Raw genomic sequence first — 22,897 nt, 5'->3', positions numbered from 1 at the left:
GTTGGCCTGAGGGCCAGCCTGCCTGGAGAGCTGATAGGAACCCCTTCTGTTCCATCCCCAGCGCCAACACACCCCACTTCCACAAATACTCTTAATCTGTGCAATACTGGATTAGTTCCTCTGTCACCGATACCTCCCCGCTCTGCCCAAATCAAAATGCCCCCGAGATGTACCTTTAAGTTAGGCGCAGGTCACCGGGGCAGACGGGCTGGAAAAAAAGCGAGCACTCCAAATGTCTGCAAGTTATCTGAGTGCTGCAGAACAGCATTGTGCACCTTAGCAGATCTGCCCGGCTGATACCCGCTCAGCAGCGGGGAACGATTAAAGATCCACACGGATGACACTGAATTTGAGATCAATATTTGAAGGCCAGTCCTGAGGGTGTGATTACAGGAAGAGAAAAGTGTTTAATTCTGTGACCCGAAGTGACACACAAGCACTTACAGTTCCTGGGAAGTGGAAAAAGCTTTGGAAAAAGCCAAAATGCACAGATTATAATAAAGACGTTTTTTTCTTTCTCGCTATTTCAAACTGTTAAAAAAAAAAAAAGCCTAATGGGACACTTCAGAATTGTTTATATAATACATTTAAATACATATATTTCTAATAAGTATGTATTTGGGATGGGTTGCAGTTTTTAAAACTAGATATATCTTGAATATCAGTAGTTCTCAATTTTTCTTAATGTATATGGCAAATCCAACACGCTCTGTTGAAGTTGTATACCAAAACTAAGCTTGATTGAACTGAAGAATGTGTCGATATTTTTATAGACTAATAAAGTACTGTTAGTTTATGTTTTCATGCATATACGTACCAAAAATCCATCCATCCATACATTTTCTAACACCCTTGTCCCTAGTGGGGTCAGGAGGTGCTGGTGCTTATCTCCAGCTGGGCGAGAGGCGGGGTCACCCTGGACAGGTGTTGCCCTGACTGTCTCTGTGCAGGGCAACTCAGAGACAGTCAGGACAAACAACCATGCACACACACACACTCACACCTAGTGAGACCAATGTACCTAACAGTCATGTTTTTAGGAAGCCGGAGTACCCGGAGAGAACCCACGCATGCACAGGGACAACATGCAAACTCTATGCATGAAGACACTGGGCCGGGAATCAAACCCAGGACCTTCTTGCTGCAAGGCAACAGTGCTACCAACTGCTCCACTGTGCAGCCCATACCAAAAATCTATTAATTTAACACATCAGCTGATGTATTAGTTTGTATTAGTATTAGTTAGTCAATAGTTTGCAGAAAGTTTGCTGGAGCTACTCTTATTGGTGAAACACTCATAAAATTCCCAAAGTTGTTTCAGTAACAAACATGACTCTGGCAACGCAAAACGACTCTATAGGACTAGACTAGGTTTCAGTTAAAAGTCAGTAAACTAACATCTAATCTAGTCGTTAATAAAAGAACATTTGTTAAACATTTAGAAATATTTTTCATTTTCAGGGTCCCTGCCTTCTTAGGTTTTCAGAACTCTACATTTGTCAGAATGGACGGACCTCTAAATAAGAGTTCCTTACTTATGTTTCTCCCTAAAAGTAAGTACGTCTCTGGCAGCAGCCCACCGCCCTTCCTCCACTTCATCCCTCACATGAGAGGGCCGGCCCAGCGGGCAGTAAGGCCCCTCATCTGAGCAGACAAAATGACTATTTAAAAATAACAGTGATTGCATAAATTGAATTAAAGCGTTTTGGTCACGGTTGGAGGTGGTGCGAGGGGGCGGCTAAAGGGGGCTGCAGCAGATAGCCGGGCCGGTGGCAGGCAGCACATGACGGGCCCCGGCCTGCGTGCCACTGCGCTAATTGGCCGCGACACATTAATAAAAACTGAAAAGTGTCCTCAAACGGCTGCAGCGCAGGACGGATAGGTAGAGCGGGAGGAAGGGTGGAGGATGTGGTGCTGGAGGGAGAGAAATAGGGCTTTGAAGAATGTATTGCGTATCGGAGGGGGTAGAGGGTGGAGGGGAGGGGAGGGGGTGCTAATTGTGTTCAATTAAGTGGCTGATTGGCAGTGACAGAATCTGGGCATTGACAAGTCAGGCACAGATGAGGACGATTAGCGGGCACTGAAACAAGCTGTCACTCCTCACAACGTGTTATCCACTCCGCGCCTCCGTCTCTTCTATCCGAGCTGTTTATGCAACACAAAAGACGCCTAAATGAGTGGAAATGAAACATAATTCATATTTATGTTAGGCCTGTCCACACTTCCTCTCGTCTCTTCTTTGCAAATTACTATCAAGCTGAATCCGCTCGAGTCCACATTTGGTCATGTTCGCCTCATTGTTGAAGAAAGCCCAGCTGTTGGAACCGCAGGACGCCCCCCACCCCTTCCTGAACGTCCCCCAGTCTGAGCTATAAACCCGGCCCCGCACTAACCAGAGGTTAATATGCCGTCTATTGGACTGCAATTGGAGAACGTGTGGGGAGCAATCTTCTATTCTCTGCTAGTGATATGCTTGAGTAACTATGGGATGGATTCAGCCATTGGGAACAAGAGACACCCCTCCTCCCTCCCTCCTCTCCCTCTCTCTGCACACACATGCAGACTCCGACTCTTCAGCACCTCGCGCCGATGCCTCTTTCTAAATTAAACGGCAAATTTTCTGATTCCAGGAGAGTGGTTTCAGCGAAGCGGGGCCAGTGTGCGCGCAAAGACAGAAAGAGAAAGAGAGAGAGAGAAAGAGAGAGAGAGAGAGAAAGAGAGAGGGGGGGGGAGCTCCAGTAGGAAGGCGAGGTGGACTGAGGGAGTGAGGGAGGAGGAGCAGAAACAGAGGAGGTTGTTTGCTGAAAACAGCAGGGGCCAGGTCTAGTGAAAAATGTCAGGTCAAATTGTTCTTGACAGTGTTAATATCTGCACCTCATAGCCATAATTACATGTAAATAAATAGTGAAATAGCTCTCAGCTGGAGACTGAGAGGGGAAAGCTGCTGCATGAGACAACCAGCTGAGGACCCTCCAACCTCCATGTTTCTCATCTTATTGTCAGGAAGGGGAGACGAAGAGAGACAATTCAAATGAAGCTCAATGTCAACAACGGTGCTCCTGGGCTTGTTTCGTTTTTATTTCTTCTTTCTGTGCTGAAAACGCAGCACAGGAGTCCCTCGTCTTGCTCGATGAGGGACAGAGACAGAAGGGGAGAAGCGACAGAATGGCTGAGAGACGAAGTCGGAGACTATTAATCACAGCTATGCACCTGTCAGAGTGGCATCTGGAACTAACAGGAACCACATGCAGCCGGACAACATCCCAAACGTTGGCTGTTCAGTGCAGGTTCCTACCCAGCTGCCCCAGAACCACTGCACTAGCTTCCCTCCATTATCATCATCATTATTATTATTATTAGAGACGCATAATTGACTAGAAAGTGTAATCAAAAAATCTGATTTTTTTGATTGAAAGTAAAAACTCCCACCAATTTCTGTCCACCAGAAATAGCTTTTTTGAGTTTCTAACATTATAAAATGGTTTGAGGTAATGAATGATAATGTTGTAGTTCCTTCAGTTTCTGTTGGACTCAAATACTGCTAATATCCAGGAACCTGTCATATGTATGTTTTCTCTTTTATGTGTTTTGGTCCTTAGGAATGAAAGTGGAGGGAAATGTCTGGCTTCAGAGAGCACCAAAAATTGGTATCAGTCAGGAAAACCCTCATCGGTGCATTTTTATTTCTTACTAATAAAAAGCTTCAAAACCAAGAACACGTCAACCAACGGTTTGCACACTGAAGCATTTCTGATGTAATTTAATAAACATCAGTTCATATTTAGGGAGCCATTTCTAGTACTAATCTTAATAGTCTTTTTGAGTCAAATTACAATCTCTGAAAAAGAATGTGCAGCATTTTTTTCTTTTATCCATCACACTGCTGAGAATAAAAAAACTAAAATCGGTTGAAATTGAAATCGGCAGATCACAAAACAGAGAAATGATTTACAGCCAGAATAGGTCTGTGGGTGCATGTGGAACTGATTTTTTTTTTTCATTCCAAGATTGCATCAAAACGATAGCAGATTTTTTTCTCTCTTTTAATAGGGGTGACAGAATTAAAATAAGTTAAAATCAAAGATGGCAGGTCACAGTCAAAAGAAAGCTGGAAATATGAAAAGCAAAAGCTTTATATATAACTCTAATTATTTTTTTCTATTTAATGAATGCATTAAACTAAGAACTATTTCTATTTTTCATCTTAAATGCATTCAACAGCAATATTTATTTCACATTTATTTCTCTTTAAATCATAGAAAGTTTTTCTTCGAAGAAAAAAAAAATCAGAATGGGTTCAAATCGGAAGACAGGTCTCGGAGAAAAAATGGGAATAGATATCGGCCAGAAGTCTGATCGGTGCATCTCTTCTCACTATTATTATGCAGAGTGTGTAAAGGCTGGATATCTCCACTATGTATCCCTGTGTGTAATAAGTGTTTTCAGATACGATCGGCGACTGTGTGCGTCTCTACTTTAATAAAAGCAGTGGCACTCTCCACCTCATAGGCATCTCAGCTGCGTGGGACACACCGCATGTGAATCAGCCTCAGTCATTTTCCTCCTTAAATCCCCATCTTCCAGGATTTACTGAAATTCATATTGGCTGCCTCTGCAAGATAAATGTAAATCACATTCCCTTATATTTACTATTTATCAGGATGCAGCAGCTCACTTTCAGCGGGAAATATCTCTCACCCGCACACAAACACCCTTGCATTTAAATAGCATTTTTATTGTCCGCCGTAGCCTTTCATCTGGGCGCGGGGAGAAGAGCTGCCTCTCCAGGGGAGAGAGCTGGAGAGCAAGGAGAGGAAGGCGGGGAAAGGAGAGGGAACGCAGAGCACCATTGGCAAGGAAGGCATAGCTGGATGACAGAACGCCAAGTGGAGGAGAAGCAAGGTTGGTAGGTGAGGAAAAATAGATTATGAATGCACCAAGCGCCAAGTAGAAATATTTTGGAATGAACATGAAAATGGCAGCGCTGAGGCTGCTCCCGAGACTCAAAAGATGGAGCAACAAATGGCTCAGGTGCAGCAGCGCTGCTACAGAAGAACCACAATGACTGCTTTGATAGTGTGGAGCTAAATTATCAATCAACAACTTGCAAGTGGCAAATGCGAACCAACCGTGCAACAGAGCTGCGCTTCATGAAAGAGGAACATATGGTGGAAATATTTCCCCAGAGTTCGAAAGTGTTGCGAAACAGCCGCTAAAAAACACTAATAATCTGTTCAGAAACAGTATAGCCAGTGGATATGATTTGCAGCCCCTGGATTTTCTTGGCAACTGCTGACAGCAGGTCTGTTTTTTTAAAGCCTCTTACATCTTTTTTTATACTTGCCAAATTGAAACAGTATTTGTTTTAATGGGAGTTCTAATTAACCAGTATGTATTCCCCCACTTGCTCGGCGAGTGGCTGAGCTGTGAATGCAGGCTATGTGCTCATCCCCTTTGATTTGTTGTCAGTGGAGGCTGCCAGCTGACACAGTGCCCGGTGAGAGGCTTAATGCCCAAGTTTTAATAATGTGGGGGACTACATGAATCTCCCCCTCTCATTGGTATTCAGGTGCAGGATGTCTTGTTAGAAGTCAGGGAGGGAGGCGGAATGAAGCCAGAGCCCCGGATTGTTCTGTACATTCACCCCCCACCCAACACTCTCCATTTTTTTTTTTTTTTTGGCAACAGCAGAGCTAGCTTCTTAAAAATAATTCATCCCATTTTTAAAAGAAGCGCCTGCACTAGCTAATGGAAGAGCTGCAGCACAGTTTGGAGTCTCCCCTGGCTTATCTCGCTCAGACAGTTGTGGGGAGTCGCTGGTGAGCATGGTGTCAGCGTGCGTGGTACGGTGCAGCGCCGCGCGGGCAGGCAGGCCTGGGGACACAGATCAAAGGGAGGCAGGGGTGAGAGCCGCTCTGCCTCTGATCCCGTGTACGTGTGTGCGTTGCGCGTGCGTGCGTGCGTGTGTGTGTGTGTGTGTGTGTAGGCCCGGCCCACTCACACAGCCCAAAGGCCCTCCTCACATACATACACATCCTTGTCATTCCAAAACACACAACAGTTTCACAAAACTGCAAAACAGGAAAGAAAAGTTTCTCATGAAACTTTGTGAACTTCCTTTATCGGAATATCCACCGTACCTATCGAGTTAGCAGCTTCTCTCTTGCTCCATCATGCCTCTTTACAGGGAGGGAGGATATCTGTGAACACCCTTCCATGGCATGCACTTTTCATTCTGTCACTGATCTCTGCTCACTGTGGCTCCTGCATGTTGTACACATGTCTTGGAGCGGTGCTACCAGCTCTTCTTGCAGTTGTTTTTCTTTAGAGGTGGACAGATCAGAGATTTTGCGGCCAATTTCTAATCACCGATTGTGTCTGAACGTTTTTATCAGCTCTGATTTCAGCATTAATTGAAGCCTTAATAATCTTAACAATAAAATGCTCAGTGTAACATTAAACATATATTTTTTAAAAATTTACAAAGCTTTCTCTCCTTGCATCACTTAAAAATGCCACTACACAAAAATCCAGCAGATTCTGAGAGGGAGAGATCTGCAGAAATAAAACTCAGGTATCTGTTGTCTACTGGTCACTTTGTACCTTTGCAGTTTTGGTTGTGAGGTAACTGAGTGTCTTTGCGTATTATTTTTTTTACGCTCTTAAAAATATACAAATACCACCACAAATTCACAAGACAATTGTCCTTTAGATGCTGTATTAGCACTTGGCATGATTAGCATTATTAGCATGTAAACTGTTTGTGTTCCCTGTAAAGTTAGTCAGTGAGATTTCCAACAGATTGCCAGCATTTTATAATCTAGAAAATGATTTCTAGCCACAGAAAGTATTGGACTTTTTAAGATGATAAGCAGACTGACACGTCTCTGCACAAAATAATGTTTCCATCGTGTAAGGATTTGAGTCTTCTTCCAGGTTTGAAGGTTGTTGTCATCAGTACGTCAGTAAAGTGAAGGAAAGGTGTGTTTAATGAATAAAAACTTAATTTTCGGTTTCAAACAAGTCCGATTCCAAACACCCATCAGTTCCTCTGTATGTTTGTTTTTTTTTTTTTTTTTTTTTTTTATCAAGTTTTCCTACCATACAGTAATTTATGTGTAGAATAGAAGCAACATCAATTTGACAAGCCTCTTGACTTTGATTACAATTGTTGGAAAACACGGTTTTCTTGCAAAACTCGTAAAGCCTGTACAATTTCAGCTTATTTGTCCCTTTTTTAAATAAATCAAAGCTTCACAGTGTCAATCACAGAGGGCACTTAGTCTCTGACCTTTGTGTTCAGCTGAGCACAGCTGAAAAATACAGGGATGCCCGTCCTTCATGCCCCTGCTTTCTCCTTTTCCCAACACCTGCTGAGCCGCTAAATGAAACAAGGCCAACAACAAAACACACTTCTGGTTTCATACCTTTCGCCCAGCCAGGCACAGCTTTGCTCTCACGATCCTTTAATATACCACCACCACTCGACCCCCACCCCGCCCTCAACCAGCCAAACATGTTGTATACCCCACAATGACAGTGGCTGGTATGGAGTGTGGATAGCTTTTCTCCCACCGCCTGTAATGGGCAAAAATGTGTGCTGTCGGGAAGAGTCATGGAATTGGGATGGACGTGGGCTCCTGTCAGGACCGCCGAACGCTGCAGGATTCCATTACAGATTTGGCACCTCGCGACCGCAGCCCATTTACTTCGAATCACAGAATTTTTGTCAATCTTTACAGCAACCGCAAGGCCATCAGTGCCAGACACTTGAAGGAATGGCCTGCCCATACCGATGCACAAGCATATCTGCTGCAAACAGACTTTGTCTGCAACTTACAGTATCAGTTTCTCATTTCCATCTCTCCCCCTCCCCCAATACACAAAGGGAGAAAAAAAATAAATGGGTTTACAATGAAAATGTAGTTACTTCTGCTTTACGATTGACATTAGGTGAAATGTAAGAGAAAAAAGGGCACACAGTCAACCTTTTTATTGGGCTTATTGTTTGGGTTTTCAGTGTTTTGCTTTGTGGAGAGAGGAGGTCTGCCCAGCACAGCAGGAAGCTGCACCAGTGAGCGAACTCTGATTTTGCTATCAGCGGGAGCATCCATCTCCATGCTGGGACACTGATAGGAATGCCACACAGCAATCTGGATGCATTCAAATCATTTCACCTCAGTGCAGCACAAATATCATGCAGGAAAATGTGGAAAAATCAACACTATAACTTTGAGATGTTTAAATAAACTTCCCCCAAAAAAATAAATAAAAATAAACACAAGTAAAGAGCGAGTCAGTTGGCGTCTCTATCAATCACTTCTGATTGAGTAATTGAAAACGGAAAATCCGCACTCTACAGCTGCCCAAATGCTCAAGTCCTAATCCCCACTGTGACAGGAAATGTTTAATATCCCAACACATTCTTCAATCGCTCTGAAGGGAGGGAGAGGAAAGCGACAGTGCACCCCATGCCAGCATTAGAGAGACCCATTAATAATAATAATAATAATAAAAGGGCTCCGTGTTCCTGGTGTTTTTCTGCAGGTTTGCAGTGAGAGCATTAGCAGTTAAAACCCCTGTGCCACGATTAACAATCAAACACGCTGTGAGCCTCCATGTTATCCTCCGTCGCTCCAGCAGGAGAGAAAATCTCTTTTTTGTCACAAAATCCTTAATTCTTTCTTCTCTGAAGAAAGAGGGTAATACCAAGAATGTTTCCAATCTGCTTTGAGAAATATTTGAAGGAAGGAGGAAAAAAAAAAACTCCCCAATAAAACATGTGTGAACGACGGGGTAATTGTGGACAAATGCAGCATTGAAATTCATTTTCAACTCTTTACACACCATTTCAATCTTATTTTCTGCCTGTTAACCACATCTTGTTGGTGAGGGTGGGCAAGACTGGCCAGTATTGATGGGTAATTGAGCATAATTCACTCCGTACACACGATTTGCATCAATACAAATCATTTTTCATTCTGTGCTACTGAAAGCTCAACCCTTACAAGAGGCAGTCGCATTTAAACGCTCATTAATGGAAGCGTCTAAAAGATGTTAACAACTAAGACCAAATGCTTTTCAGAAAACAACACACATAAATCTCTACTTTAAGGTCCAAGAAGTGGACAGAGTTAAATTTAGGTTCACTCTGCATATAAAGACGCCTGAAAATCATGCAGCACAAGACACAAGTGAAAAAAAAATAAAAAATCACAGAAGGCACTGGAGTCTTCGAGCTGCAGACAATTACGTGAAGAAGATTATGGGTCCACATTTATAAGCTTTAGCTAATTATTTCATCTGCATGTGCTCTCTCTGCGCGGTGCAGGATTTAGATGTCCCAGGAAAGTAGAAAACCGCTGTTTGGAGCAGCTTGAGCACTTCTGGTTGCTATCAAGATGAATTTTAATTTGTTGATGTTAATCCAATTGTTTTACAAATGTAGCAATTTGGAGTAGCTAAAATAAATCCAGGGCTTTGGAAAGGCGAACATAAAAGCCCACACTGGCAGTTATTTTCGCTGAACATGCTCTTTCTGAATCTTAATTTCAGTGAAAAAAAAAAAAATGCAATTACATATCCTTAGCCGAGAGAGGAGGAGGAAAGCCGCGGAATAAAGAATGTTATCAACACCTATGAGAGAAGAAGACGTGGCATGAGGCCTTATAGGGCTGCTGGGTCTGACCTGTGGGGAGAGCCCGTTGCCAACTGGGTTCATGTGGTTGCTGGAGGCGGAGGGGCTCATGAACGTATCGGAGTAGCTGGAGAAGCTGTGTCGATTGGACGACAGGCCGTATGCGGAGCTGCTGTCGGCGCTCAGACCACCCTGGTGCATGGAAGACGGCGGCAGAGGCTGCGGTCTGTGCAACGTGCTGCTGCCCTCTGACATAAACAAAGAATATACACAACATTAACGTTCTGCACCACAACAACAGGGATCTTCATGACAAAATTAAAGTGTAGTGTATTTTATTCACCCTCTGATTCCTCTAATTCAATTTCAATATTTTAATAAAAAGCTGCTTGAATTTGATATTGATATGAGAACAACAGTTCTGATGGCCTCAGGTGTTGTTGGGGAACGTTAGTGAACACACCTGAGGACCAACACAACAGGCAGGTCAGGGAGGGAGAAAGTTATTGAGAAGTTAAGTCAGGTCATGCATATTTATCTTAATCCTACCAAGATACTGGTGTCCACTAAGAACTAATGTCTTTTTGGGTAAGAAGAGCATTTATCAACCTGCTGACAGGATAACAAAAGTACTTGTTTCCAAAAACTAGCATCATGGACCAGTAGTAAAAATAAAGTCATTGTTGAAACAAAGCTCTTACAGGTGATGCTTAATGTCAAGCAGGATACAATGCAAATGTCTATAAGAAGGTTGTCTGGTCAGGTGGAACCAAAACAAAAACTATCTCCTCCCTGAAACATGATGAAGGGGATGTTTTGAGGAGGATAACCTGGTGAATGCAGTTTAACTCAGGACAACTGTGGAAGTAAACCTCTTTGAAGCTGCCTATGCAGGACAGTGACCAGAATGATGAGCTACAATGGGAACAGTTCATAGGTAAAATGACATATCAGTTTCCTTCCTCTTCACAATTATCTGCTACTTTGGTGGTTTGGTCGCAGCGGTCAGCAGGTTTGGTGGAACTGATTGTCATTTTTTTCCAGGGCAGCTATAATGGAGCTTCCCACCGTCAGCGTGTGAATGTGTGCATGAATCACTGAAGGTAATGTGAAGCGCTTTCTAGTCCACTAAAGTGCTATACAAATACAGGCCATTTCCATTTAATTTGTGATGGTAAATCACATAAAATCCTAACAAAATACACTAAATCCAGTGAACGTTGAAAGCTTCTACCAGGCGTTTCCTGAATCATCTTTGGAAAGCAAATTTCTTAGTAAAAAGTGTAAAGCTTCCATGTGACCCTTGCTTGTAATGTTTGTCTCTTTCTCACTGTGACAAAGATGTGATTAGAAAGATAACAAGCTGCTGCATGCTTCTTATATGCAGCACATGATTCATGCAACTTTATTAACATGTACATGAAAAATGGATGGCATACCACAAATAAATAGGACTAATGCAATATTTAGCCAAATTGAGTTAAAACCTGTGGACAGAGCATTCTGTATGTTTTGGACGTTGGGCTGCGTCAGATTTACCCTGTGATAGCGTGGTGCTGGGGTAGCTGGTCTCCGGCAGCTGGTAGGTGGGTAAAGTTGGCATCCCCGTGGGCGGGAATCCGCCGGGAAGCAGGTGGTTGAAGGCTGCAAGCTGATTAGCGCCGGCCTGCTTGCGCCACCGAGCCCGTCTGTTGCTAAACCACACCTGCAAGTTGGATAAAAACACATAATTTCAAAAAGAAGCTTCACTTTCTCTTTGGCTGGAGTCCTTTTTTTAAATGGTGTGTGTTAGCTTGACGTCTAAGAGGGAGTTCTGCCACCTGTGATTAATCTGGTGAGAACAGTAGCACTGCTGCTGGTAGCTGACAGTCTGCAGCCCTTCTTGGGAGCTCGGTGGCCTGTATGTGTTGTTCTTAAGTGGTTGTGATCTGTGTAAACAGGCAGCTCTAAGCTTCCTTCAGAGGGAAGAAGTCACTGAAAGGTCAGAGGCAGGCCATTAGTCTGCATCACACCCCTCTAGTAAGCTTGAAAAGCTAAAAGACATTTTGGTAAATGATGATGTTTTCCAGGATTTAACTGTAAGATGGAATTTTTGTTATTTATCAAGTTGCAAGGTATATTTTAGGAGTGAAAAAACCCCAAAAGAAATTCAAGTAGAACGGTAACAAAATGAGCAGCATTACCATGTCACTTCTCTGAATGAAAGGGGAAGAAAATAGGGAGTCTTTTGAACAGCAAAGATTTACACATTTTAAAAAGGCTTCTGCTTCAACAAAACTTAAATATAATCAGGCTCCTTTTGAAAAGAGCCAGCAACCTGTTCCATTTAGCCGAGACAAGGCCCGGGCTTCGCTGTGTGCTTGGGGTTGAAGGACATTGATCTATGCCTCGCACAGGCAATTCATCAGAGTTTAATACACTGTCAGCGCAGTTCATCTACTGTTGTGTTTCAAACGGCCAGCGCTATTGTGAGAGCACATGAAAGAGGGGGACAAAAGGCCCTCCGTACGCCAGCGAGAACAGTGGACACAAAGAGGGGGCGTCCCTTTTAAACAGGTCTTAAAGAGGGACACTTTCAAGGCGACTTACACAGAGACGTACTCTGCATTTTGAGGGCCCGCCTCTTTTTTGTGTGCACAAACATACATATAAACTCGTACAAGGGATCTCAGCCTTGTAGAGATCTTAATTCGAATATGGTTCTTTTTCTACACAGTTGTTTCTTCCACAAAGACGTTTTTGCTTTTAACTGAGTTTGCAAGGGAGGAAATAAGACACAACAGGCAGCGACTGTGTCAGCTTTTCAGAAAAGGACAAATCTGTGCAAGAGAAAAACCAACAGGAAATCTTTATCTAAAGCACGACGGCTTCTAAAGGCCGAGTCTGAATCTCTTCAGTCGGCTATTACTGAACAAACGCGAGGTGTAGCTCAGGGAAATTTTTCCTATTGGGATGAAGTGGAGCGTGCTCTGAGGTTTGAACTGAGCACCGACTGGGCCAGACAAACAGCTGCCTGGCTCAAGGGAGGGAGGGGGCGCACGGCTGGGGGTACGGGTAGTGGGAGGTGCACCCCCTTCCCTCCACACACTCCTGATCACCCCACCCAGCAGTGCCACTTCACCTTCGACCTCATCCACTCACAACACTTCTTCTTTCATGCTCGCTTTAACTTCCGTCCTTCTTTTGTCATCCAAGCTCAGGAAGCCGGTGCTTCATCATGGCGGACACAAAAACCGCCATGATTTCTACTTTTTTTCACAAAGAAAGTAGAAAAGTTAAAGTTACTTTTCTACTTTCCTTAACTCAGTGTTTCCGTTTTCAGTTTCTGCTTCATCTTAAAAGATTTATTCAGCCATATGTTGTGTTTGTTTTGATATCCTGCTAAACTGTACTTTTACTTCCTTCTTCTGTGTCTATATTTGGTTTGGAGCTCTTATTTTCACAAAACAATATATTTGTTTAGTGAGAACAAATATATGCACATATTTCACTCTCTAACCAAGACTAGAAGAATGTGCCTACTTTATGACTTGAAATCAATAGATCATTTTTAATCCACAGAAGATTTTGGGAACATCAAGACATGCATTGTTTATGAATTTATCTGATGAAGATGTTCATTGATATGCATGTCAATAAATGTCAAAGTAGTCATTGGAGTGCCTTATATTACAGCTAGAGCTCAGTAAGCTTTAGAAATGATCTCTAACTAATTCATAATCAGGCACAACATGTAGAAACTTATATTCTCTCTTAGACCTTGGACTAGATACCTGTGTCCATACTGAAATATATAATATCTAGTGTCTGGACTTGTTTCTTTTTTGACGCTTAACCGATATGATTTGGTTTCAGTAGAAACTAATTTGTCCTGATGAATTTTCAAACGTTTCCTCTGTGTGTGATCTAGCTTCAGCTTGTGAGCTGCTTAAAGCTGAATAAGAGGAAACACACCGATCAGAATCAAGAGGTAGAAACACGAGTCAGCTTATCTCACAAGATTACATTGTGTATTTGTTACATCTCAGTTCTGAGTCAAAGTAAGGAACCCAGAAAGAAGTTACAAAACAGTCTTAGAAGGAGTCTTCCTGTTGTTGTTTTTTAGGGTTGGTGGTGGTCAAGCTGATGGACAACGGATAAACTCTTCTGGAGTTAAGGTCTCCGTTTTTCTTTGTCAAAAAACAAAGAAAAACTGTCAAATTTCTCCCTTTGACCTGTTCAAAAACTCCAGTTGTGCAGAAAACCTTTATGTTTAACTGCTAAAGAGGAAAATGATACATTTTTATATATTTAGACTTTATGAGCTGATATTACTCTGAATACTCATTCTTCAATTATTCATTTGACTAAGTCATCAGATTTAACGTTTTTGGGTGTTTATTTGATACTGTAACTTTGAAACTATTTTTTTTTCTTCACAAAATATCTAAATTTCATTTATGTCTGAATAAAATTCAGACATGGTTACCTAATAAAAAAAAATATTCACACCTTAGCATTTCTTTTTAACATTTCTTCAGGATGCTAATACTTTTATACATACATGTCGCTCAATAAAAACATTATCCATTATTGCAAATGGTTTGTTTTAGGGTGCAAAAGTGAAGTAGGAAGAGATAAAATTGCAACATTAAAATGAAAAAAGACCGAGTCTAACACCTCTGTTGAGTAAGGATGCACAGACAGGACATGCAGTGCTTCCAGTCTAATATAAGGAGGAAAAGAGGGAACCATAAGGCACAAAGTGATTTTCTCCAACAGTCATCAGACTCTCAGCACAGACAGGGATAAACAAGCACTTGAGTGGAGCTGCACATGTGCCCATACCCTATCACCAGCATGCATAAATTACCAGCCCAGTCTTCTTGTACGTGCACACATTGACTCTAGCACAGACTACGACACACAGCCTGAAGCTGAGGATTTGAGGCTGTGTGCTCTGGAACCTGATCACAAAGTCACCTTGGAACAGAAATTCTCCTCGACTCCCCAATCCGGTTTAATTCTCTGCAGAAACATAGACAGCTGCAGAGCTTCTTCATTGTTATCCTCGTTTACCTATGCGTGGCCTGAATTCGCGAGGAAAACACTTCTGTCTCATTTTCACTGACTAAAAGGTCTCCCAGCATATCAGGTCTGTATTGTTGGATGGTGGTGGAGAACGTTAATATCATCAAGAGTAAAGTTTAAACCGGGAAGGAAGAACAAAGAATAAAGCAGAACAATTGAGCTGCAGAAAATGTGTGTGCAAAAGTGCTTCTCCTCCAGAGATATTATGGCTCTCTTGGTTTCTTCCCTGATTAATGCTCTTTGCTTGCCAGGCTTGTCAGTTTAGTTCAGGGGCAAGAAATGTTTAAAACCCAGAGAGCCAATTTTTCCTCTAAGTAACATCTACAGTCACAACATGACCCATCAAAAACAGAGAGCTTATTGATCACATAAATGCCATCCATCCATCCATCCAACATTTCGGGCGAGAGGCGGGGTCACCCTGGGCAGGTCGCTGGTCTGTCGAGGGCAACACAGAGACAGACAGGACAAACAACCATGCACACACGCATGTAGGGAGAATTTAGAGAGACCAATTTTCCTTAACAGTCATGTGTTTGCAGTGTGGGAGGATCCTGGGCTGGGTATCGAACCCAGGACCTTCTTGCTGCAAGACAACTGTTCTACCAGGCCCCACTGTGGAGCTCCAACTCAGTAAAAATATGAAGTTGTCACCAATGTTGTCAGTCTATTATTAAAAAATATAGAAAGACAAAAAAAAAAACTATTAACAGATTTGTTGAAAAGCACCTGTTTTTAGAATCAGTGCAACAAGCACTTTTATTTTGCTTTCTCATTTTTTTACAGGTTAAAAGCCACTGTGGACGGCCAAAGAGCCACAAGATGTGGCTCACAGGCTGAGTGTCGGAGATCTCTGGTTTTAGTTGGACTCCTTCCAGTTTCACAGTGTAGTTTCACTTCACAGATACGAACTTGTTTGTGTCGGTCTGTCACATAAAATTCTTGGTGTTTTGTGGTTTTAACCTGAAGTTCAAGAAATATAAATAATTTTGCAAGGCAGAAGCTTACAATCTGATAGAATGTAAAATATCAAATGCAGTGATGAAATCTGAGTCTGTGGTTTTATGGCACACGCCACATTGCTTCATCTCTGTTAATCTTCCTTTCAGTGATAGTCAAAAAAACTGATTTTGAGCGATTAAATTCCTTTTTATCCTGGCTGATCAATGATAGTGGGCACTCACGCCAACATTGCAAAGCCATGACAGTGCACCGCAGAGACCAAAAAATAAAAAAATCCACTATGTGTTGCTTCTCTTAAACAGGATCATTTACATTTGAGAATTGCCTGTTTACACAATCCTCCATGAATTCTTTTCCCAAAGACAAGTCTTGAATATGTGACGCCTTTCAAGAGCCAATTTGCAACATTCTGTAGATGAATACCAGGAGCCTGACAGATAATGACAAAACAAAATGTGCTGCTGACTTCATACCCATAAAAACGCAGAAGAGATGATGCAACTGGCTTCAACAACACACCAAATCCTCTTCTGCCTCATACCACGCAATACCCTCCCCTTACCCATGCCTCACACGTCCTCCTCCTCCTCCTTTTTCCCTTTCCTCTTTCTTCCCCTCTGATTCCCTCCCTGCTTGCCTTCCAGACTGGCACTATGCTAATTAAAGTAGCTAGGAGTGTGAATTTGTGAGGAGAGTGGGATTAGCTTGATAAGTATCAGGAGTACAGAAGCACTGTACCAAAGTCATTTAAATTCTAATAATAAGAAAGTGTTAGAACATTCACTCTGATGCATTGCAACAATTTCCTCCCGACAATCTACACAAATCCTATTTATTCCTTTATGAGAAGTAAACCCGCACTGGCGGGAATACAGTTGCCTGTTGGGTTTGGTTGCTACCACTCGGCGCTATTGGGATTTCTTTCCTTCACAGTACTGAAACTTGACTGATAGCACAACTATGAGGAAATATAAACATGGAATACCTTACATTCCCACTAACCTGCTTAAAACCACCTGCATGAGGCTAAACTCAGCTTTAAATGTATTTTACACCCAGCTAAAGATGCTAGCACACAGCCATTATAGGCCTTTTCTGTGTGCTCTCATTCAGAGCAGCGCCAGCCCCAGATAAAGAAAGAAACTTTTTACCAAATTGATTTGCATGCTTCATAAAAAGCAGTGCTTATGCCTTATTAGATTCCACTAACTATAATAGCTACATGGAGGATGTTTATTGGTAATGAAAGAGGACCTATGTGACAGATTTGGTAAAGCGAGCCGGCAGCGGCATGCTGAGATGATGAGCTCCGGTCGAGACGCAGGCGTCTGTCTCTTAAAAACTTCAGCCTAAATAGGAGGGAAATGCAATTTGCTTCATGTGTAAGAGCTGATTTACAGTGACCTGCTGTCCATTGGCTGCACATCTCTCCCCCTGCGCGATGGATGCATCCCCACCTGACCCACCGCTCAGCAGCACTCTTGTGAAATGGCTTTGTTGCCTGCTCTTGTTAAAACTGAGGGGTTATCAGATGGAAAGTAACAGAGCACACTGCATCCGCAGCGGATACAGAGAAGGTGGACTTGGCAGCGTCCCCTCCTACAGAGACAGTCTGGAACTAATTGCTGAGAGATATGGATCACATCCCACAATTTGTCAGCCGGGGTGATAAAACCATTGCACGGTTTGTGGTGGTAAAGGAGCACCGGGAAGTTCTCTGAAAGACGGCAGCGGGGCTGATCAAGATAGATGCTGAGAGGGTCTTAAAATGGCAGACGAGGGCAGACGCCAGGCAGTTAGCTCCGTTTATGAGTTTACATTGTGAGTCAGCGCCAAGCCAAACACTCATCACTCATATGATGATCCAGCTTTTAATTTTAAAGCACTTGCTTTGACTGGCGGCTTTGTTTACAGAGGTGTTAGCCTCACAGTTTACCTCTGCACCCAACCCAAAAGCTGCTTTCCACATTATCGCCATCTTAAAAGACAAACAGATAACAGCGAACCATGACAGCTCACACAAATCTGAGGATAAAATATGAGCGTGTGGGACCCCGGTATGGACCTCGGCCCGTAATTTCTCTCTCAGCCTCAAACTGCGGTGAGTTTCTGGACGACATCTGGAAGATGCGTCATTGCAGCTGTGCTGGAGGAGCTTTGCACTCTGGCCAAAGGGTCTCGTCTCCTGGCCTATGACAGGCCATTCGGGCACCAATGTAGCAGCCCAGCTGGAGGACATCTTCTCATGTACACTCACGTTTCAGGAACAATCTTTCACACTATCAGCTGTCCAAAGTGGTAAAAGGAGTCGAATATGCACGTGTGTAATTCAGAATCAGTTTTTAACAGCGGTGATGCTTCTGGAGCAAAAGCAAGAAAAAACTATTAGGCCTTTCACAAAGTGATTTGACAATGTGTTCTTTGAAGCATGCAGACTGCGGCACCACTGTTGGCATTATTTATTTTAGCCATCACTACCCTTTTCTCCATAACCTTCTCAGAAAATTAAGTTTGAGTTGACCTTTTGAGACTTTCAAAGCCTCAAAGAATTAGATTATGAGGAAAACAGCATTAGCAAATTACAGCCGCGGCTCAAATTCCTCAGGTTTTCACATGACATCATTTAAGTCGATTATCCAAATGCAAAGAGACAGAAGTAACTCCGGTGGCATTCTTCTCCCGGACTTCTCACATTCTGCTCCATGATTATTTGCGGTTCCATAAACACTTAATGGAAGAAAGAAATCTTTGAAATGATGTGTCACAGTCCTCAATGATGACTGAAGAACAGAACCCGCCCAAGGTTATTTTATGGCTCTAAATAGAATTACATTTGTGGACCTTATATGTGCAATAATGGTACTAGTACAAAAAAAATTATAATTCTAAAAAAACAAACTTTTATGAACAACACTGTGTTTTTCAGAAAACAAGCACTGCACAATCTAGTCATGCCTCCTCATAGTAAAACATGGTGTTGGCTGCATCATGTCATGGTGACAGACTCGCAGTTTATACAGCACTTTTACAATTTTATTCATAAAAATGTTAAAACCACCCAAAATATTCTACTTTATGTTGTTTGGGACCCAAAGCATATTTTTGAAGCCATCCATCCAACAACAAACTCTGATAATTAGTCCTTATTTACCAACAATTATTCATTATACACATCTAATGTTACAGTTTTAACCAGAGGGAAAGTTAGTCACACAATCACTAGATGCATGTCGCTTGACTCACATTCATTTATTATGATGTTCTTTGTTTCTGTGGCTTTTAGACGATTGAATAATCCTGGATCTCCTTCTTGTTCTTTTAAAAAAACTGAATCCAGATCAATCAAAATCAAAGCCAGACATTTTTTCTGATGTTTACCAAGTTTTATACAATTTCTCCTTTACCTAGGAAGGTCTTTACATTCTGAATAAATTAAATCACATTTATTTTGAATATAGAGCTTCAACTTTTCTCCATTGATGTGTCACTTGTACATATTCTTGTGCCATCTCTACTGAATAATAATAATTGAATACATTTGTTACATATTTGATAATATATAAAACAAGACACAAATTGATAAAGTCTGCTTCTACTGTAGAAATGTCATGATTGCTTTAATCCCCGAAGATGAAATGCACAATTGAAATGAACTTTTTAAGACAATGTCGGATAACATTTACATTAAAATCTCAGCTGAAGCTCTTAGTTCTTCGCCACTTGACATACTGCACGCTTTCTTTCCTCAGACATACTGGATATCCGTGCATGTTGGGGGGTTTCGAAGATGGACAGTGACATGTGTGGAATCAGTTACCAACTCTGCGTGTTTGTGGTGTGATGAACAGTTAGCATGCGGTGAGGAGTTCGGCCCGTTTCAGAGTGAGTGTGAACCACTGGGGTAAGAGGAGAGGGGTGCCCCAGACCCTTTTTTTTTTTTCTCCAGCAGTTGATTGATTAATGTTGTTGTCGGGGTATGGGGTCCCCAGAGAGGATGAAGAACTCTGTGTGATATGTGGAGGATTTTACAAGCTGCGGCGAGCTTGAAAGTGGTGGGATGAGATCCTGGCCAAAGGCCGAAATGAGAAATCCATCAGGAATGCATTCCCTTTCACTCCTCTCCTAGTTTCTGCTCCCTTCCCATCTTTAGAACAACAGCTGTTGCTGTAACTCTACTGTACACATCTTCCTTCAATCTTGCACTAAATTGTGGGGAGTTCAGGCTGTCAGAGTGGCCTCTTTAGTCTAGGGTGTGAAATAAGGACGTGTTTCTGTCAAACTGCTTCAACATTAAGGATAGTAGCATGATAAGAAGGAAAACGTGTTCATGATGGATGAATGTATTACACTGTAGAAGTATTCATACCCCTCAGGCTTTTGCACATTCTGTCAGGTTAGAATCACAAATTTTGATACATTTTATGTAGATTTCATGTGATAGACTGAGAGAAAGTAGAGAATATTTGTAAACTGGAAGGAGGGTAATGTATTTGTATTCAGCCTTCTTTACTTTGACACCCATAAATAAAATCCAAAGTAACAATTTACCTGAAGAATCACTGAGTCTTTTAAACCTAATATGAGTACAACTGTACTATAAAAGCTTCAGAGCTTTTTTGGAGAACATTAATGAATAAAAATAATCATAAAACTGAGGAATACAGTAGATAGGCTTTGGATAAATATATGGAAAGATTTAATGTAAGGTTAGGTTGTAAATCCCAAGCTTTTCACTCCATAATATTAAAATAGAAAGAGTGTTGGACATCTCCAAGTGTCCCTAAACTGACAGGCCAGACATGGAGAGAAATAATTTACAAATCAGTCAATGGGCCCCATGTAGCTGTGAAGAAGCTGCAGAAATCTAACCTTCATGAAGAAATAGGAAGAAGAAAGCTACTGATGAGTAAAATATGCAAGAAGCAATGCAGAAGATATAGTGTTCATTTAGAATGCTGTAACACCGCACCATCTGACTGAGCAAACTATAGCAATGGTGAAACACGGTGGTGGCAGCATCACCCTCAGCGATTCTTTTCTCCTGCAGATGGAACAGCTGGTCACTATCTAAATATCAGAACTTTGTAAAAAAAAAAAAACTGAATCCATTCCACCTCACAATGTGCTGCTTTGTTGGTTGCTTACATTAAATCCCAGTTAATTACGTTGAAATTTGTGGCTCTAATTTGAACTAAGTGTGTAAAAATGTAAGGAGTAAGAAAATTATGTTAAAGCAATGTCCAGACTGAAATCATAGAGAAAGTCAAGGCTTTTTCCTCGGTGACGTTCAGTGTTTCTGCAGCATGTAGCCCTAAAGAGGCGTCAAAAGTTAGTGCACCCTACTCACAAATACATAATCCCCGTAAAACATAAAAGACTGGCTAATCTTTGCTTCATCTTTCCTTCAGCTAAGATTAAATTGCTTACAGCTCTGTTGGACATACCTGTACTCTGGCTTCTGTGAGTTTTGTCCTCTGAGCCAGTTCTTCTCGGGTGTAGATGTCAGGGTAATGCGTTCTCTCAAAAGCTTTCTCCAGCTCCTCCAGCTGCTCCGCTGTGAAGGTGGTGCGGCTGCGCCTCTGCTTCCTCTTCAGGGGCAAATCTGGCTCCGAATCAACATCCGATCCGTCGTCTGTGCGGTTACCTGAGGTGAAGAGAAACGTAATGAGAGTCTAGTCGAGAGGACTTTAGGAGAATTAGCTGTTTGTGGAAAAGTAATGGCGTTATCTGCGTTCTAAAAGGGCCCCTTTTGTCGTTCGTGATGCAGGGTTTGCATCGGAGAGGATTTCAAATGACAGCTATTTTTCTCTCCGTACACAACTGGGAGAATATTATCTTAATCTGTGGATATTTATTTAATATAGAAGAGGCCCTGATATGCAATCCTGCCTGTGAGAGGGGCCCCAGAGGCTGTGGAGGCAGGGAGCAAAGGGGGAGTGGGCTGCCAGTGGGTAGAGGGGTTAATCTGCAGAGGCCACCTTGCTGCTCCTCACCCTGTTTTTCTCTGTCATTGGCCCAGGGCATACAGCTCATACACAGCTCAGCCAAAGTGCATAAAATAGAGCACAATATCGCACCAAAACCATTCAGCCCCATGTGTTTCCACCTGCTGTCACCGAATGAATTAAAGCATATTTTACATTACTTTTTCGGCATTCAACTAAGCTGAATTTTTGCTCGAGGAACACAGATACAGCACAAAGCTGTACAATCCGGGCCGACAGGGAAATTTTTGACAGTAAATACGCATTACCATTATAACTGAATTTAGAAAATTGCATCATTTTCACCTCCTCTGCATGTCTATTCAAACTACATGGCCCTTTTCATTTCATGTCATAAAATTCTTATTTTCATAATTTCCTCATTGAGACATTGACAAGGCAGAGTGATGTGCCAGTGTTGCTCCAGGCCTAGTTGGATTGCATCATGCTCAGTCCAGAAAGTGTGGGAGAACGGCAAATAAAGGGAGATGCAGAAGAAGAGGGCGCGTGAAGAGATTTGGGTTCTGACAGAGGCCCTTTGCCATCCGGCTCCGGTGGAAACGCGCACCTGACTCTGGCTCTTTGTTTCAGCTCATTCCAGTCAAATCTATGAGTGGACAAAAGAACACTCAGACCTTGCCTCCAAATAACAACTGTGAGAACAAAAGAGCAACAGAGCTGGCGGAGACTCAAGGCCAGCTCCAGAGTTTAATTAAACAAGGAATTATGGGATTATATGGAGACTATCATTACAGGCCACTCCACCAGTCTTTTGCGAACATTTTTTGTCCCCCTGAGCTCGTGCTCGACGATTCTGTGCGGATTACATGTGGCCGCAGGACATGAGGCCGCATTCATTAAATCAATTCTTCAGTCTTATCCGTTTTAATAAAGATTGATTCTTGAAGCACAAGCTCACTCGGGCTGTGGAACACCCTTGAACATACAAAGTTGAATATGTACATACAGCACATATCCCTTTGTTGGTTTTCATGAGGATGCGAGTATCCATTTGCTCTGTAACTCGCCATGACGACACTTGAGAGCAGCGCAGCGGTCTGCGGATCGCTTTGCAAAGTCACCTCCACGTCCCCGAAGGGGGAGACGCCGGGGTCAGAGTCGACACATGCTCAGTGGGGTTCTGAGCAAGACACCACCGTCCTCTCCTCCTCAAATTATCACTTTTCTTTGCCTTTTTCTGCTGGAGATGTTCTAGCAAACTTTAGCTAGCTAGCTAGTAAAC

The 22,897-nt window shown here is 42.4% G+C and overlaps 1 protein-coding gene across 3 annotated transcripts in view; it reads right to left on the bottom strand.

The window, feature by feature from the left end:
• Positions 1-22,897, bottom strand: part of pax7a (paired box 7a) — a 56,012-nt gene that overhangs the window by 9,096 nt on the left and 24,019 nt on the right. For all 3 annotated transcript variants that reach the window (XM_055027085.1, XM_055027087.1, XM_055027086.1), the window contains 3 exons: positions 21,115-21,314; positions 11,177-11,342; positions 9,689-9,885 (listed from right to left, as the gene is read on the bottom strand). In XM_055027085.1, coding sequence (XP_054883060.1) covers positions 9,689-9,885; positions 11,177-11,342; positions 21,115-21,314 — 563 coding nt within the window. The remainder of the gene's footprint in view (positions 1-9,688; positions 9,886-11,176; positions 11,343-21,114; positions 21,315-22,897) is intronic.

The sequence above is a fragment of the Poeciliopsis prolifica genome, unplaced genomic scaffold, assembly GCF_027474105.1.
Source record: "Poeciliopsis prolifica strain line A6 unplaced genomic scaffold, Auburn_PproV2 SCAFFOLD003, whole genome shotgun sequence".
Classification (NCBI taxonomy): Eukaryota; Metazoa; Chordata; class Actinopteri; order Cyprinodontiformes; family Poeciliidae; genus Poeciliopsis; species Poeciliopsis prolifica.
Note: the sequence above shows the minus strand (reverse complement) of the source record. Positions and strands in the feature narration are given on the sequence as shown.